The 19428-nt window shown below is 38.6% G+C and overlaps 1 protein-coding gene across 5 annotated transcripts in view; it reads left to right on the top strand.

Moving 5' to 3' along the window:
* tspan11 (tetraspanin 11) overlaps window positions 1-7485 on the top strand; it is a 35493-nt gene extending 28008 nt beyond the window's left edge. For 3 of the 5 annotated variants that reach the window (XM_067490498.1, XM_067490497.1, XM_067490501.1), the window contains exons 6-9: window positions 193-351; window positions 957-1043; window positions 1791-1865; window positions 3717-7485. In XM_067490498.1, the coding sequence (XP_067346599.1) occupies window positions 193-351; window positions 957-1043; window positions 1791-1865; window positions 3717-3776 (381 nt within the window). In that variant the 3' untranslated portion in view covers window positions 3777-7485. Of the gene's footprint in view, window positions 1-192; window positions 352-956; window positions 1044-1741; window positions 1866-3716 lie in introns of all 5 variants that reach the window. The other 2 variants (XM_067490499.1, XM_067490500.1) reach the window with 2 other exon arrangements.
* Window positions 7486-19428: the final 11943 nt, after the last annotated feature.

Genomic DNA, 19428 nt, shown 5'->3' with positions numbered 1-19428 from the left:
AAATAATTTTATTTAAGTTGCTAATAGGAAGGTAACACTGTTCCCCTGCAAGAATCATAATATTTATATTTAAGTTGAGTTAAAAATGAGATAAATCTGAATAAAATGGCAGTTAAAAGAAAATTAATTTGTGCTTTTTGTACAGATTGTGACAAAATGAAAGCAAACCCTTTGCTGTCTTTTTGACTCTAGTTTAAATGCTGTGGCAGCAACAACTCCAATGATTGGATGGCGAGTGTGTACATTTCATCAAAGCTGGCAGAAGGCAGGGTAGTGCCTGATAGTTGCTGTAAGACCATAACTCCTCGGTGTGGCAAGAGAGACCACCCATCCAACATCTACAAAGTGGAGGTCAGTGGAATACATCATTCTGGAAAAATAAAAGGTTAAATGATAAGCATCATATTTAGTCTAACTCTTGTTTAACTATCATATAACATTGGAATATACAAAGTGATTGACAAAAATGTTGACTGGACTTTGCTTTCTGACAAAACTACTATTGAAGAAACAGAAAATCGCTGCTCCCTGTAAGTTGTCTTTGATAGAATGATCTCTCTGGTAACGGAATAAAAACTGAGGTTTGGAATACTTATACATAGAACCCAGGTGAAGCTTCTCCACCTTTTTGTGTCAGATAGATATACCCTCACAATTGAACCAACAAAAGTGTCATATGCCATACATGATGAATATAACATTTTAAGTTGTTTTTTTATTCTTATTACTAGTTATCTATGTTATCTACTCTGTCTTGTCTGTCTAAAGTAATAGGCACATATTCCAAAATATGTATTTTGGATAAGTAAGTATTAATAAATGTACATATTTCCTGCAGGGTGACTTGTTTGCCACACCTTTTAGGTTGTCAATCAAAGCAAGCTTTGAAGCATGTGTTCATGTGGCATGTGTTGCCTAATATATTTGAGTTAACTTACAGAGTGTGACTTTAACAGGGTGGATGTATCACTAAACTGGAGCAGTTTCTGGCAGACCACCTGTTGATAATTGGTGCTGTGGGAATCGGAGTGGCCTGTTTGCAGGTAAGTGATATATGAGCTGCAGTTCAGACGAAGAAGCAGAATACTACTCTTCACTCTGAGTTTTGCTATGATTATACTTTGGGATGAAATTTAGCATTTTTCTGTTACTGACCTGTACCACTGCAGGTCAACAACTTCTCAAATGACACTATTTCCCATCTGATCCCAGTGACTCAGTCATAATAATCTAATATTCTCTGTTATTTAATTTAGTCCTAAATGGACTGAAGCTTTTAAGCCATATAGTGTGTACTGAGGAATACTGGGGTACTTTTTTATAATTGTGTGCAAGCTCATAGCCCTTTTGATGCTGTGCTGCACATCTTTGTAAATTAACTTGAGGGGAACCTGTGACCGAACAAATAGATGTAAGATTTGTAAGACATGTCCACCATTTTGCATTCTGTTCATACTGAACAGTTGTAACATGCATGAAAAATCCAAAATGCTGTGTGAACCTTTTTCTCTCTTTCTGTATGTCTTTCATTGACTGTCCCAGTCTGCCTTAGTGTTGGTATACCTTTCTGTCCGTAGTAACTGTCTGACTGGCTGACAGACTGAATAGTGCAGATCTGATGCAACTCATGTTACATCACACCAGCTTTAGTTTTAATCTTTTAAATTTTTTGTTTTCTGTATCACACTAACCTGTCTGTGGTATGTTATACTACATGTCTTTGTGTGTGGTGTCACTGTAGCTGGCCGGGGCAGCCTTGACAGCCTGTTTTATCTATCTGCTCTATAAAGAAGAGGAAGAGGACTTCGGTACTTTGTGATTTAGCTCTAGAGCATCTTTGTGGTTTAATCAACTGGAGAGACAAGGTTGGAGGGCACTGTGAAAATTTGATATAGCTGCATGTTTGTTATTGTGTGACTGACTGTGTTAAATGGAAAGTCTGTGGGCTACATGTATATTAACAGCACGTATTTATTTTCTTTTGTGATATTTGTGAAGCATGCGGCCGCCTGGATTTGTCTTGATATTGTACATCGCTGCTTTGCATGTTTCAATAATGGGCTGTTACAGATAATAAGGATGTGAAAACTTGAGAAAGGTCAAACACATCTTGCAAATGGCTTGATTAATCAAAACGTTACTGCTTCTGCACAATAATGTGTTTAGCAAAAGTCATATTATATATCTTTATATAGCAGGGCCTCATTCTAGTACCCTTGTATCCAGTAGATTATGAATTTATCAAGTGGATTTATTTTGAATTAGTTTATTTTAGTCTTATATTTGGACATTATTTGTTAGCAGGATTTCAAATAACTTTGGTGGTTTGTCTTACTTAATGCAGCACACACATGACTTTTAAAAAATATTTTCTGTACTTAGACATCCCCTGGAACATTACCATGTAAGAAAATGCATTGGTGTTGTTGCTATAGTTACTTGGAATCTAAAATAGACTAGGATAACATGAACATTGAGCTTCTTGAACAGTGATTCAAATATTCACAAGAGCTACTGTATGTTTTAGGTGCTCAGATACATGGTTTAATGGCCACCTGCCAATCCGGGTAAAAAAGAGCAGATTCTTTGGCTGTTCTTTAAATGTTTCTACATGATTCAGTTGTTGCTCACAAGTATTACTTAGCCTCTTCTTAAATATACCTTCCAAAAAAAAAAAAAAAAAAAAGGTAGAGCTGCCAAAATGCCACTCTTCTACATTTCCTCTGCATATCAGTCACTGAGGGAAAGAGAAAAACAAATCCGAAACTTGGCTGTAGGAAGACTGTGATGAGTCAATACACAGTGTTGACTTGCTTGATGAAGCTTTCTCAAGAAGATTTTAGAGCCTCAGAAATTGAATCTGGGCACATGCCTGTTTATCCATTAGACCTGGCAGCCACAATAGACTGGGTCAATATTTGTTCCTGATCTACTTTATTTTTGCTCTTTTCTAAAATAGTGGTTAGTATAGTGCTTTTGTTAATCATGGCTCATTGATTTAGTTTCTATATGCTTCTCCTTTTGCTGAAGACAATTCAGCAACAGATCATGCATTTCTTAAGAGGAATTTTAAACAGAAAATATTTAAGTTAATGGGTTTTATACAGCTAAATCCGTTTGGTTTAAATTGTTGAATTATGCACTTACAGATTACAAATATTTTTTGTCACAACCCATCAGTTAAGCCTTTTCTGGATCAAAAACATTTTTGTCCTGCCTTTGAAAATGTGGCTTATAATTTGAAACTGGTTTGGATACAGCATGATGGTGATTTTAGAGTTTAAGACCAAAGCGATGGCTTTCCTTTTCAATGCAGACCGCAGAATATTTTTGGAGTTTATAGATTTTGTTTAGTTTTATGTGCAGTCAAATCATTCAAAATTTTAGTAGTGTGTGTATGTACCAATATCTTAATTTTTATTTTAGAGATAAGATTCGTTTTTCTGTTAAGAAAAGTAAGATGTGCAGACTTTTTAACCCCACTCCGAGTGCTCCACTTTTTCTCTGCTTTTGCAATCCGGTGCACAGACATGTTGCTGAATGATGGCTGCTTGTCTCCTGACATCCCCATAGTTTCTAGCTGCATACTTTCCAGCAATTTGTAATCCCATCACCTTTAACTCTTCTTTATTCCCACAGTGTATAGCATTCAAGCTTCCTGCAGAGGTCAGTGGTGACTGAGAAGCACCTCTTGACATAACACTTCCTGTTTTCAGATCTGTGGGATGGTGTTCACCTGCTGTTTGTACAAAAGGATCAAGATGGACCCTTACTGAGCACACCAGACTCCCAACACACCACCCTCAACAGGCAGATGGAACAATGACCTTCTGACACCTAACTTCAACTTCTGAATCTTAAACTGGGCTAATCTAAGCCAAGTGTAAAGACATGTTCCAAGTCACCCACATTGTAGAAAAAAATGGATAATTGACCAATCAGGCTGATTTCTGGTTTATGTTGTACAAATACTGTTTGGCGTAATATTCTCACATATAAATGTATAATGCCTGACTGTGATCAATTCTTACTGGAGCATCGTTTGTGGTTGCATCTTTACCTTGGCTTAGATTAATGCATTAACTTGAGCCGGACTGAAGAAAGGAAAATCCTTACTCCTTGTGCATTCTAATACACAAATTATGATTTTTCATCTTTAGTTACTGTGCAGATGTATATTTTAGGTTTTCGTGTACACTGGTGTCACCGTTAATAAGGAATGGTAACGAATGGTTGTATCTTGAAAACACAATGTGCCTCTTTAATGGTTAATGATTGTGTATTAAAGGGAGTTCACAATGTACTGTGATAAACAGGAGCATATTACATATAGTTACTATCTTTATATTTATAGTTTTCTATATTATATATTACTAATAATAGCAGTAAATTAGAGGTAGATAATAGATTTCATTTTACATAAACTAGGCAGTAGTGTAGTTTTCTTGGATAGTTGCCATATCCCTGACTTTATATCTCCACCTAGTGGTTTGCAGTGGCCACATACTGTACTGAGTTGCTTTCGAGTATGATATATGCTGCACTTTGTAGTGATGCCACATAATTAACATTTATAATTAGTAATTGTATTTTTAATGGTTAATATTATGAAACATACATTTAAGATTGTAATTCCAACAGATTTTATCTCCCAGGAAATGTAATTTCTCATTTCCTAATTTCCCTGACACGCAACAGTTCTGGCCTCTACCTTGAAAAAGCTGACGTTTCCTTGAGCCAAAAAAATGAAGGTGTTGTTTTCACGTCCAAATTAATCAGTACCAATCTCTTTTCCCATATGTGAATTAACAAATAACCTTGTTGCTAGTATACTCGAGAGATGATAAGGTTTGTAGCTGGATGTCAACATATATTTTTTTAAGTTAAATACATATTTTGTTGTAAAATTAAATTAATAGTTTAAACTTAATAGTTGTAAACCCTTCACGGGATTTGTATTTTCTTACTTTTCTGAATGCTACATTTGGTGATAAGTTAATGATATAATATTGGCATGTGTTCCAACTACTGTCTGTGCTATGCAGATTACTGATATAAAAGTCACAAATAATTATTTAAATGCTATTACGTAAAAGAAAATTGCGCTGTGTGAAAGACAAATATTTACATTTAGTTTAGAAAGACACTTCTAATTCAGCGATTGTTGTTTGACAGTTGCAAGTTGATGAGATTATGAGGAGGAGGCATTATGCCAAATTAGGTCTGTTTATTTATATGGGCCAGACTGACAGGTTTACTGTGCAGTTTGTACAGCAAACAGTATATGACATGCTGTATCTTTGACCTCATATAATGTTTCATATCTATGAGACAGATTACTAAACCACTAGAGGGAGACAAAGATTTTCCATTTACACTGGTACATTTTGGTAGTTAATTATGTCAAAAAGTTATGCAGTTTTTCTAAATATGATCCAGAAAATGGCAGTGTCTAATAACAGAGGATCCTCCTACTAACACAGATATTCAGGTTTTAGTGGTTTTGATTAAATAGGTGCTGCTGTATGTTCATGTCACTGAATGAATTCATGTATGTTGAAAATCACCTATTTCTCGTGAAGTGTTACTGCTGATCACACACTTCCTGTGCATTCTCATTATTTGTTTTAACATTTGAAATCTGCTATTTTATATATATATGTGTGTGTGTCTACAGGAAAGAAGTATGTATTCAGGAATATTGGCAGATAGTGTGACTCTGGCTTCCTCCCACAGTCCAAAGAAATGCATATTAAGTTAATTGGCTCTAAATGGCTGCTAGGTGGGAGTGTGAATCTGAATGGTTGTCTGTCTGTATATGTCTCTGTTGGCCCCAGAAAAGTTGAGACCTGACCAGGGTGTAGGCTGCCTCTTGCCTAATGACAGCTGGGATAAGCTTCAGGCCCCTGCAACCCTGAACAGGATTAGCCTTTAAGAAATGGGTTGGATTGTTGGATGGTTACTTTGATATGGAGTGAGATGTCAGGTTGAGATTGAACACGTTATTGTGTTCTCTTCAATAAGAAGGCAATTTAAAAACATTTACGTGTGGGGTCGCCCACAATTCCATACCGGAAAATCATTTGGTTCATCAAATCATCGTTTCTATTTTAAACCACAGTTATTTATGATCCACTGCAGTTCTGTGTGGTTTTGTTGAGGGAAAGTCCAACACTATCCAATAGATTGTTTGTGCTCTATTGTTACCATATGACCTAACTGTCTTTGAAGCACAACTTTCTCTCTTTGTTTCCTCTGTCTTCTTGATTACTTGCAAGCCACTGTTTTGGTTCAGAGCAATGCATCATCCTCTCCCATTTAGAAAAAAATGAACAAAGTTTTAAAAGAGTTTGGAATTTCTCCAACATTTTGGCTTCAGTGAGCCTATAGAGCCTGTCATTCTTTTTGTTCTCATCAGCTATAAGAGAATGGCTCTCCTTTCCTTCAGATGTCCCACACTGATACACACACACATTAAGATGTTTTATACATTACCATCCAACTTTAACCACTCTTTGCCAGTAGGAACCATTGAGAGAGTATTGGGGGCAGCTGGAGACCCACCACACGTTGAGAATCTTTGCTCAGCAGCACACATACATCCTCAATCCTCATAACGTCGTAAGTGTAGGGATGATATTTCAGTGGGTCAGAAAAAGAACTTCCCTTAGAACACGTGCTCCAATAGCATTAATGTGTCGACTGTGTATTTGCAGCTGCACAGATGAGGCGCACAAACACGTGCAGATTTAGTTAAAGTGGAATAAAGCATTCCATTAATGAGCAAAAACAAAACATGATGCCAATACTTAATTATGTGCATTTTCATCTGTACAATTCTTTATATGTCCCTTTGCATGTCAGCGTGCTATCACATACTAGAGTTATGTGTATTGCTTTCATGAGGCGCTTGTTGATCTCGTAAAATCTATTCTGGCACAGCAAAGCTATTGTTTAAGTAAGTGCACCTGTGTTAAATTAGGTTCTCAGTTGTTGTGATCAAATACTGCCATTTGTGGGGTAAAACAATCTATGTAACAAAATATTTATTAGAAAAAATTCCAGTGCACACAACTGACTTTAAAGCTTCAATTTGTTAACATACATCATACATGAATTAGTTTGAGCATCACCATTTACATAACAGCTTCTTCACAATTGCTCATTAATAATATGCAACAGGTGTGTGTTTGTAAAGCTTCCTATTGGTCACAAGGACTCAGACGATAGCAAACCACATGACCAACAAAGGTATCGCATTTTGTGTTCAGTCTGGTTAAGGTTTCTTGTATTTGCATGATTGTCAAAACAACCTCTATCTGCATGTTTGTGTTAAAATCAGGAAAACAATACATGTCCTGAACTAAAACCAGGATTACACCAGTGTCCAAGAATTGGGTCTTTATTCAGCCATTGTAGCTCGCTAAGCCTGCCTGAAGCCTTTATGACGTTCAGAAATAAACAATGTGAACAGTTGTTAAAAGATACTTTGAAGTAAGGTCCATTATAATTTCAGAAACCCCTACAAAGGTGATGCAGATTAGTTAGCATTGGACTTCAAAGTAACATGAGAATTAGCTTCAGTACAAAGAGGCTAAACCATCATACACAAATTGCAGGTGCATTTTCCAAAAATAGAAAAAGAAACGGCATGTTATTATGGAATTTTGTGATTAATCCTCAGTGTTTACTATGACATTTATTTGATCCTATCAAGGCTCAGTGTGGTCCAGAGCAGAACCAGATCTGTTTCTAAGTCTGTTATGGCCTTCATTCATTGACTCACCTCTCAAAAAGTTTGTGATGGGCCTGCAACACATAAGCTCTGGCTGTAAATGTGTTTGACAGATTTTTAAGGGATCAAAGGCATAGGCAATGAGATGGCGCTTTAGATAATATAACCACTAGACGTCAAGGCTTAGGACCCTAAAGACTAGAAATCTAATGTTTGTCATTGTTAGATAAGATTTTTTTATTTGGAACTCAACAATTAGTGTGGTACCAAAATGGACATACATACATACAAACATACATCCACAGATATAGGGTTTTAGTTTGCATTTCCTCAAATGTCTAAGGATGTTGGCCCCAAAAAATGCACTCAAAACATTTAATAAAAAAGAAATCCCTCCCCTCAAAATACAAAATGAACTAATTTTCACATTAAGTTATGGTCTTAGTTGTTGAGTTGTCAACTAGTGGTTCCCATTCTGTGTGGTTATTATCACACGTGCCTGGCATGTGTCTTCTAGTTTATTTATCTTTGTTCTTTGCATGTGCATTACAAGATTTTATTAGGTTTTGGCAGCCAGTTAAGTCTATTTGAATCTTTAGCTCACATAGATATAATGCCATCTGTGACAAGGAGGTTCAAGAAGACAGTGGTTAATTTCACGAGACCACATGCTGAAGGTTAGGAACTAGTGTCTTAAATAAGTGGTTTGGGTTTTTTCAAGCTTCTCACTAAACAACATCGAGTCAGGCTATCGGGGGTCCCTTAGGAATCACTCCCATAGAACAGTTGTGACAGTTTTATCTAACAAAACAATATGGATAATATCAAATAATAACCACGTTCAAACTCTCTTAAACACACTATTTTGAAAGGAATTGAATCTATTGCATAGTGGATCTTTGAAGTTTCATATGATTGTTAACTGAATCTTGTAGTGCATTTTGCACAAAACTTGCTTTGGATCTTGGCCCCACTCTTACACAATAGTCACATTTTGGTCACATTTGACAACTTCAAGTTCCCAAACCATTCAGTTTATGGTTTGAATTTGACAGATGGTACCTGGTGTAAACTAACAAACCTCAGAATGTTGGTAGTGATCGCAACGTTTTCATGGTGTCATGTTCACTTTGAAAATGTTTTTTCTGTATTGTCCATGTGTGAATTCAATAACACTTAATCCCAGACACAATGTTGTGCTATTTAACTAACATATTACAAAGTAATTGGACATTTGGGCCTACTGTATGAGTGCAAAACCCAGACCCTTAAATGTTTCCTACTTGCTTCCCAGTGCCCCCACAGTTGAGAAAACTGTGGTTTTTGAGGTATGTGTGTATGCTTCATAGTCTGTGTGGGAGGGTCTTTGTCCATGGGAGAATATGTCTAAATGGAAACAAACTTCAGAAAGTGTTCCGAGACAGTGTTTCAAAAGCGTGCTGTCTTATAATGATGATGAGCATCATGTTGATGAGGGTGTTGATTGATATCAAACAGATGATGGGGGTGGTTGCAAGGTTACACAGCTACATTCTGATGTATTGAGTTTTTGAGTACAGATGCCATAGTGGTACTTAGTGAAGTAATGATAAACCAAGAATTTGTATGGAAATAGAAAACTGATGCAATTTCCTGTGCTTTTATTGAAACTTTGTTTAAAACTCGGTGTGATCTTGTATTGTTTACTAGACCAGCATCAACAGTTTTGATAAATAGTGACAGTTAAATTATCATGCTTATACACTCTGGCTTTGTGTGTCAGTGTGTTTGTGTATTACCGATTCTTTGTATTCAATAGGTGGGTTGTGATTTGTGGTATGTGATCAGCTTTGCTTACATTAAGGTCATACTTGACAGGCTTGTTTCCCAGGGTGAGTCAAAGAGAAGTGGCTGTTGCGTCGAAAAGCTGGGTTTTAAAGTGATGAATGCTGTGTTGCTTATATGTGGTAAAGCAGGATAACAAGGCTATGGAATTTCATGCTTTGTGTGTGTGAGGGATGCTGAGACTTTGCACGTTTGGCTTTTACTGCTGGTGTCTATACTGTAGATGGTAATTTATATGGACTAAGTGGTGTTTCTGTTTAAAGCCAGGGTCTGTAACTTTTTACCCTTTGGATTGTTCTGCCACGTGGTTAACATGAACAAACAAATTTACACACTCAGCTTTGTAGCCTTTCATGTATGAATATGGCACAATTTGAAAGCAAAAATATTCTTTAATAATAAGATGAACAATATTTTGTGAGTATGGATACTGTGTTTGTATGTATGTATGCCATGTGCAGGCTTTCTTGGGTTCTGTATGTGCATTTTTGTGTAGGTCTACCTTCCCAGTCAATAACAAACATGATGAAACGCAGTGTTGCTGGTTTAGACACAGAGCTGTGACGTGAAAGAATAAGACTTTTGTATAAAACACAATTAGTCTGTCAACCTGTGTTTGTTTATGCTGTGAAGATGAATGGATAGGAAGAAGTGAATATATATTTGGAGCTGGAGTGTATTTATCATATGCGACGAAACGGGGGCACGGGAACAAAATAGCGTGAGAGGAACTTCTGCTTTGCCCTCTGAGATTGATGGCACTGAGGAGAGCATGGGAGCGACCTTGACTTAGTCATGAGAGTGGCATGAGCTCCGAGAAAGACACAGAGAAGGAGCATGTGTAATCAGTAAACAGACTCTCAGATGCCCTTCAGGAAGTAAACACTTAAACACAAGGCGCTGTGCCATTACAGAACATGTCCTTGAGTTAAGATAGAACCAATAAAGACAGATGGTAAATGAGTTGAAAGGGAAGAAAAAATGTTTGGACTTTAGAAGTTGTACACAATTAAAGAGAAATTTTAGACTGAATAAGCACAGGCATCATGTTGTGATGCACTAATGTTTTTTGTTTCAGAAGGCATACGCATTAGCCGTATGGTGTTTTTGCATAACCACAAGCAATTTGCGAACCCGTCACCTAGTCTGTTTGTTTTAAATTAAATATAAAGCACTTGAAAACTTGAAAAAAATAAAACCTTTAAAAATAAATTTTTACAGAGACAGGACTTTATCCAAGTCCGGTTTCAAATACTTCTCGTTTTCCTTAATGCTCACAAATTATATGGGAACACTGGATGTGTTTTCCACCAATAGAAAGTATACAACATCTGCCATCAATCATATCAATCTTTACTGCCTGAATTGTCCTACATTCCTTTGCCACCTCTGATTCAGTCAACAGCATGTGTAATAAGCCTATGTATTTTCTTTCTGCAGTGGCTCACCATCAAATTGTGTGTTTACACCAACTAAGATTCTAATTGACAGTTTCACTGCAGCATTATACTATGATTTTGACATGTATGAAGCTGTAATGCAGGTTTGGAAACAAAAACACTGCGCGTTATTTCATGATAGTGTGATAATGTTTATGCATTTAGCTTTTGATGCATCAATGTTAATTTTCTTCTCCGCAGACTAAAGTTGTGCGTGTCAGACCTTAAGGTGTGCAGCTGTGGGAGCTTTATAGTCCGTACATCTGGATATCCTTTTCGACACTGGCCAGGATGAAACATGTCTCAGTAAATCAGGATTTATCCAGTGAACATGATTTTAAATGTTGTAGCTGTTGGCCCTGGTATTCTGCTGCTTTCCATCTGTGAAGCATATCTGCAAAGAAAATTATTACAAGATGATGTGATTTATAAACAAATATAACTTCAGTTTCAAAGTTTTCAAGTAAGGTAGCTGTCCTGTAGGAAGTAAAAACTACCCAATGTGCTGGTATGGAGAAACTCTGCACTTGATATATTACATGTAGCCATGAGTTTTGAATTTTCCCACCCAGAAAAAATAAGCAGGCTTTCCTTCAAATACATGCACTATTAAAACTTGCACATGCAAGTGAAATCTGCACTTTGCTAGTAATCCTAAAATAACATGATCTTTCTCCAAGCGACTAAATATAGTGCCTTTTCCTTGAGTAATAGCCTTTAATTTTTTTTTGTTAATTAAAAAACAGGTCAGGTGTGGACTTGTTCTTAGTATCTTGTGATACTGCACAATGTTAATACTATAAGATGAAACACTTAATAGTGCGTAGTTTGTTATATTTCAATGTTAGTAGGACCTTTCGGGCTTATATGTACATCCATTCATAATGTTAAGCACTTATCCCCATCAGGGGTTTGTTGGAGGTTAACTCGCATTGTGCAAGAGGCAGCACACACCTTGTACCGATTGGCAGTCTATCACAGGGCCACACACAGAGACAGACAACTGTACATATCTATGGGCCATTCAATGGACAGACAACCATTCACAACTATGGGCAATTTAGAGTCACAAATTACCTAATTGTCTGTCCTTTGAGCTGTGGGGGGAATCCAAAGTACCTAGAGGAGACCCATGCAAGCACAGGAAGAACACAGAAATTCTAGGGGGATTTAAGCCAGATACCTTCTACTTGGGGGGCAGCAGTGTTGACCACCACCGTGCTGTCCAAATACTGCATCCACATCTGATCTTTAATGAGTAATGACTTTTTTGTAGTCAACTTTTTTGTTTTTTCTCTCACATGTTTTAAATTCTAGACACGAATGGAATAAGATTTATTAATGACAGTTTGATTTTTCGAGTGTGGTTTGTCGTATAGACAGTTCAGCAGACATTGGTAAGCTGTGTCTTCTGCGTGGCTAGGAAAGTTTCACTAGGGCTTTGACCACAAGTGTGAGTGTGTGTGTGTGTTTGTGTGAGAGAGAAACTCTGGATGATAGTAGCATGCCACTGTGCAGACATTCAAACACATACACACACTTCTTTTTCTCTGCCAGAATAGGATCCATGTAGCACACAATGTAGACCATCTGACACACATGCCTCACATTACTCTTGTTGTCTTCCTTGTGTTTCATAGTGAATTATATGGGTTTATGTCTCCAGATGTATCAATTTACATATGATGGCATAAGACTAATATAATATAAGACTTTGCTTTTGTAATACTTAAAGTGACATTTAAATAAAAGCCTTAGTTGTAACAGAGCTTAATGTTATTTTCTGTGTATCCACTAGGTGGACTCAGTGGTCTAAATGGCCATTTTGGCACTAAGGAACCAGGCATCCCTTTCTAGCCTACCTCCTTGTCAGAGGTGTAATCCATGATCATGGAATGTTTGCTGATGGCTGTGATGATTGGTTGCATCAATGGCAAACATGTGAATCCTGCCTTCAGCAGTCTTTAGTGAAATAGGAACAGGCTTTCATAAAACCATGTGTGCCTCTAAAGAAACTAGGAACTGTTTGTTCCCTGCACTTACTTCTTAATGCTGTATTGTAGCCGAAGAATTTATTGTTCTCATTTATGGTGCTCTGAGAATGCTGTGTAGGAAATGAAAATAGTCATGTGGTTATGAATAAGTAAATACTTTTTTTAAAACAAGGAACAAACACAGAAACAGATGCAGGGGGCAAGTTCACATGGGCACTAAAATAATCACCATGGAGACCAGAATTAAAGTGTGTTTGTGTGTGCATGTGTCCTTTGTGTGGTGAGCACATGCGCGTTCCTGCTTGTGTGTGATGTTTCACAAAAGCTGGCCCGACATCTATTACAGAAGTGCCTCTCCGTGTATGGATGAACATGCCTCCATTTGGCGAGCTAAATCGACCATGTCTGTCTCTGGCCAACTGGTGTTGCGTGATGGTAGAAGAGGGTAGGTGTTGGTAATCATCACACAAGCATAGACATGGGATGTGAAGGCAAAATTGTCAGTATGAATAGAAACTGCCTTGCAAGTGCTCTCTTCAACAAATTCCTTAATTTGAATCTCCATTTGACATAAGGCCTCACCACTATTTTTAATGTATTCTATAAAGCAATAGTGCTGTAACAAACCTCTTGCACACATGTCTAACCTGTTTGAGATCAAATCAGGGAATCCTCTCACAAAAAAAGATTGCTTCTCCAAGATACTTATTGACACACTTAGATTTTAATTGAATATACCCACGGTCTGCCTCTTGAGACAAGAAGTGTCACAGCCTGCTGCAGATTTCTGCCAGTGCTTATTATGCAATCCTAAGCTTTGATAATTCCTCCAGTGCACCATTTAATTAGAAACACATTCTCTTAGATTGCAAAGGAGTACAGAGCTTCTAATGTCCATACAGCCTGCGCCATGAGTAATTGTGTCTCCTTCGCTAGTGCCAAGCCATTTTTTAACCTGCTGACAGCCAGCAAGAAGGAGGAGAGGAGGAGGAAAGCAGAAATGAAGCAGAGGGCAGAGGAGACACGGAAGATAAGAATAAATGTATGTCTGTTTAATTTAAGTTTCATTGTCGTTGTTTGGATGTCAGGTATGAATGTGAGAAGAAGTTGTAGATGAGGGGGCCAGTCCTATCCTCCTTTTTCTTTCATTTTTCATTGTTTTCCTCTCAGCCAGGAGTTGTTAAGAGTGAGGGAGGTCCCAGGTGAGCAAGAGACCAATAGAGGCTGACATCATGACAGGACACTTCATCAAAGCCTGCAGAGGCTGTTTGGATACCTGCCCGGCTAAGGAAGAGCTGTTATAGCTTCTTCTATATACTGCCATGCAGTGCAGGGACTCTCTTCACTTCATCAGATCTCAAGTTTGTGTTAGGTCATAGATTATGTGTGTGTGTTAATGTGTGGGCTGTAAATGTATGTATCCATGTGTGTGAAAAAGGGTGGTAGTGTTATACACTTTAATCAATTGAGGATGTCTAATCTTTTTCTCTTACCTACAGTATCACCGATTTTAGTTATTGTGTCATAATTGAATTGTTGCCATGAATATACTACTTTCTTCCCTTATTACTCTTTGAATATGTGTTTCTCTCAAAAGGTTTCTTGAGACACATGCACACCATATGGCTACTCTATTACATCATGAATGATTACACAGTGAAGGACTGATTGAAAGAATGAAGTCTTGTCTTTTCAAAGTTAAGTGGAAAAAGAAATGCATTAGTAGCCTTAAGGTAGCTCTGTATTTGCAGTCAATACTTTAAGACTTACACAATGCAAATACTTAATCATCAAACTGTTAACATATGTGCTTAAAACGTAGCCATTTCCATCAATTTGACAAGTTAATTGACAGAATATTGTCCATTTCATCATTTAGAACATTTATCAAGTAAAACACGCCAAGTATATCTACAGTAATTCCAGCTGTTTGTGTGAGAATCAGCTATTTTTCTCTGTTTAGTATAATGGTGAATGTAATGTATTTGGGCAACAGTTTAACACATTTGGTGTCAAAAGGACACAGGTTTGTTAATCTTGGCGAGAGAATTTCTACCTGTCATTCACCTATTTGTTGAACTTAACCATGTTGTGTACTACACTTCTCTCCTGTTTGTCAGATGTCAGTCATATCTGGCCAGCAAGTGCTCTGCTGCTGAGTGGTGTGTAAGCCGAACTCAAATGTCCACAGCTGTTCACAGCCATTTTAGATGCAAAGAGTGCAGAGGACATAGGGAGGAGAGCGGAACCTGAGAGTCGTGAAGTCGATCAGGTTCTGCCAAAGTCCCAGTTAATTCTTTTTTCATCTTGCTGTTTCACTCTCTGCCCTTTCCAGAATAACCATTAGGCCACTGTGGTTGAAATCGCAGCTCCCTTGGCTCAAATCCCTCCTCTCTGAGATCTAACTGTTTAGCATCATCTACTTGTGGGTTGGTGATGTCACTGATCTAGAGTCCCTCATTGTCATCGGGAGATGGATTCCGGGGCTGATGTCACAAAACTTGTGTTGCTGTGAGCTGGAGTCGCTGACAGACAGCTTGGTGTGTTTGTACGGCACAGATGGTTGAGAAAGAGAGGAGGGGGGACTCGGGTGCCAGCATGGAAGGTTGCAAAGATGTGTCTTATCAAGTGGTGCCACATGCGGGCTCTGATGTGCCATTGTGACAGGACATTTTTCTCCCTTTCATCTAATTTAGTCTCCTATTGTCTATTTTTTTCTCTATTGTTCCGGTTCCCCTCACTCCTTCCAAAGTCATTAATTAATTTCTGGTTGGCCTGTGTCTTTTTTTGCTCACTCTTGCTTGTTTTTGTCTTTCTTTGTCTTTCTCTTTCCAGCTTCCTATCGTTTCTTTCCTTCTTTCAATTTGCCAGTGTGTTTGTAGTGCTTTATCTCAGTCTCTCATCAGTGCTCTCTTAAGCTCTTTCTTGCGCTGTCTCCCCCATTTCTAATTGGAATGTTTTCTAATCCCTCTCTTTGTCTGTTTCTCCCTTCCTCATGTGTTGTTTCCATCTCCCTCTTTTCCTCTGTCCTTCCCTCCATCCCTCCCATTACTCCTTGTCTGGGAGTGTGTCTTTTCTCCTTTATGTGCTCTGACAGGCCTCTTCCTCTCATTGATGGTGATGGCAGGCTCGACTCCACTCCATAATGCTGTTGATATTTTTCCCACCGGAGACCCCACTGTTGGTGCTGCTGTTGCACACCCCTGCATCCGAATATAAAAAGAGACGCCTCCCTCTCTCCGATCCATACTGCTCAGTTTCCTCTAGCTCTGCCAAGCTCCTTCTATTCAGCAGGGGTGCAGTTCAACAAGACGGGTTTGTTTTGGAGAGTCACTGGGCCCCAGTCTCATAGAGATTAATGCTTAGACAGACTGGGATGACATTTATGAGGCATAGACTGGAGTAAAAAATGGAAGAAGTGGAAATAGTACAGGGTAATGGTGTTGGATCTAATGTGACCCTCTGCTGACACACTACCACTGAACAAAACCTTTTAAGAGACAGAATGAGGGATAAAGTGTGTTTGTGTTATGAAGAAAGTGAGAGGCCCGACCTGTGCGCAAAAGTAAGCTCTCTTTAAAGAAAGGTCACCATCACAATGAGCTGCCCATGCATTTGCTTTCTCAGCATCAATCACTAACAACCTAGTGGTCTTTCAAATGATGGTGACAGTCTTCTGTGGAACCACCTCCCAGTTCAGATTCAGGGAGCAGACACCCTCTCTACTTTCAAGTCTAGGTTTAAAGCCTCTCCTCTCACCCAAACCCCACATTTATTTGTCACCACTGTAAGACATTAACTTTGTGTGTTTTCTCCGGTAGTTGTCTTTCTCCTTCTCTGTCTCCCTCTTTCTGTCCCTTTCTGCGGGTGTCCTCGGCTTTGTGTGTTCCATTGCACAGCTACTGGTCCTACCAACCTGCCCAATGTTTTGTTGTAGTTTTTTATTTTTGCTCTTTTATTTTCTCTCTCCACTTACCACTCACCCCAACCCACCCACCCTGAGCCTGGTTCTGCTGGAGGCTCCTTCCGCTAAAGTTTTTCCTCTCCACTATTGCCTAGGGCTTGTCCAAGGGGCATTTGTTGGTTTTCATCTTTATTGTCTTGACTCTAAAGTTCCTTGAGATGACTTTGTTCTGAATGAGGGCTATATAAACACAATTGAATTGAATTGAATTAAAGAAGGCTCCATCTATAAATGTCTCCAATTATATCAGCCTTTAGCAGAATGATGAATACTGCTCAATGGCTGCGAAAGGACATTTATTCTATTCTGCACCCTAACATGCACTACACTGTGCTAGAAAAGGTTCTAGGGGAGAAGTTATCAATAAGGAGCCAAATTAAAATGGATCTCAGAAGAATTGGAACATGCACACTGCTCCCTGCCCACCTCGAGCTTCATTGCTCTCACAGCCATGTGATCAATGGGGTTCAGACAGTGTGGCCAAGCTGCTATCCATTCTCATTACTAACACTACTGCTGTTTCTGCTTTCTTCTTCTCGTCCGCCAGAAGCTGAGAGACTGTGAGTCAGACAATATCAGTGGCATAGTTGGCATAAGTGTTGATGGGTGGTTTAAAGTTGCCATGTTTTTTAAATGGAATTTGTGTTTTTAGTGTGCAGCTGTTGCATGAATTTTAGGGGTATCTGCTCTAAGGAGTTATAAACCTGCATAGTTGCATGTGGGAGTGTCGTTGTTGCATTCTTTGTCTTACTGTATTTGCAACAGCATTCACACAAAAATGCATGTTGGCTTACTACGGCATGCATGAAGCACAGGGCATGCAGTTCCATACAAAGCATGCAAGTAGCATGAATGGCATGACTCCAGTCCTTTTGTGCTTCTCCATTGAAGTGCCACAGAGTTCAGATATTATCAGGTTTTCTATAGCAATCGTTTCTTCTGCTTTGAAGTTCCCACTGATTAAACCCTTAATCCTAGAGATGTCCTCAAGTAATCTGTGCCACATAGAGAGTAATTGCTTATGATCTACATATATATGTATACACTTTTAAATGCCCAAACGACCGCACATAAAACAGGACACAATTAGCTTTGTACAAGCGGCATACAAGTGCAGTACATGTGTTACTGCCTAATGTTCAAATTCAGACAAAAGTAGTATTCCCAGACATCTTGTCATGTCTTTAATTATTGTGGCAATCTAAATATCCATTTATTTTGTCTTTGTTGAGTTACTTATACAGCTAAAATCCCAACTCAGCTTTTTACAAACAGTTCAGTAGTGAGTTGGAAGCCTTTGGGGGCAGAAGGGATCAGTGTAAAAAGCTTAAAATAATTTTTCTACACAAGTATAAAAGAGACTTGCTGCTTGGGTGCAAGAAGCCTTTTGTTTTTCAGTGTTATTGTGTGTAGTTAAACACGTAGCTGTTTAAACAATTAGGAGCATTTAATTTGGGTTCAAAAGCACCGGTATGACATATGGCATTGTCCTTAGGGCTTTCTGGGTAACTGAGACATACCCGAGGCTATGGGAATTGCCAATTGAGTATTTTCTAGTCGGGGCAGCATACTCTTGTGCAGCAAACATACATATGTTAGAGTGACCTTTGAAGCACCACTTGTGTGGTGATTCATATCTTATCCAAGTTGCACCTGTACAAAAGGCCAATATCATTACTCACCCAAGGGAAAAAGGAAGTAATGAAATCTTGCATCTGGACCATTCTAGCAAAACAAAGCACAGAGCCTGCAGCAAATAAAGTACAAGAGATCATATTGTGTTGTCATGTAAATATTTTCGAGTAATCCAACAGTATTTCTCTTTTATTAATCCCAAGTGGATAGTTATGGCTGAGAACATTCACAGAGGCCACAGTCAACATGAAAGCTGATATCGATTTGATGAATGCCAAATGCACACCACTGGAAATGTGGAGGAATTTTGCAGGGACTAAGGGCTGTGTTAAAGCCCGGTACAGTATGTGTCTGGTTTCAACCAGTGTACATTTGGGAAGTGCAGTGTTCGATTCATTTGTCCCTGCTTGTCGTTCTGTAGAAAGGGCAAGTTACTGATGGCTATGGTGGTGGAGCAGTCCTCCATCATGGCTGACAGGTGTGACAGTAATACAGACTGTAGCTGCTAATGGGACCGCCGGGACTTTCCACTGTGTGTGACATCAATCAGAGTCCTCAGCACTCTCACTCAAATGGCCCTTCTCACTCACTCAACACATAGCAGATGTCCCACTCTGATCCTCCTGCACGAGTATAAATGATGCCAAATGCATGCTAATGGCATTGTTCTATTACTTTGGCAAAATAAATCCTCATTATGGCTTCAAACGGCTGCAAGGTGTTGGGTGTTGTCCTGCATTCAAAATTGAAGATTGCTTTTATTGTCAATTTGCAATATGTACAGGACATAATGAAGAATCGAAATGCCGTTTCTCTCTCACTGTAGTGTAAAAAAGC

This window comes from Channa argus, chromosome 21 (genome assembly GCF_033026475.1).
Source record: "Channa argus isolate prfri chromosome 21, Channa argus male v1.0, whole genome shotgun sequence".
NCBI lineage: Eukaryota > Metazoa > Chordata > Actinopteri > Anabantiformes > Channidae > Channa > Channa argus.
Note: the sequence above shows the minus strand (reverse complement) of the source record. Positions and strands in the feature narration are given on the sequence as shown.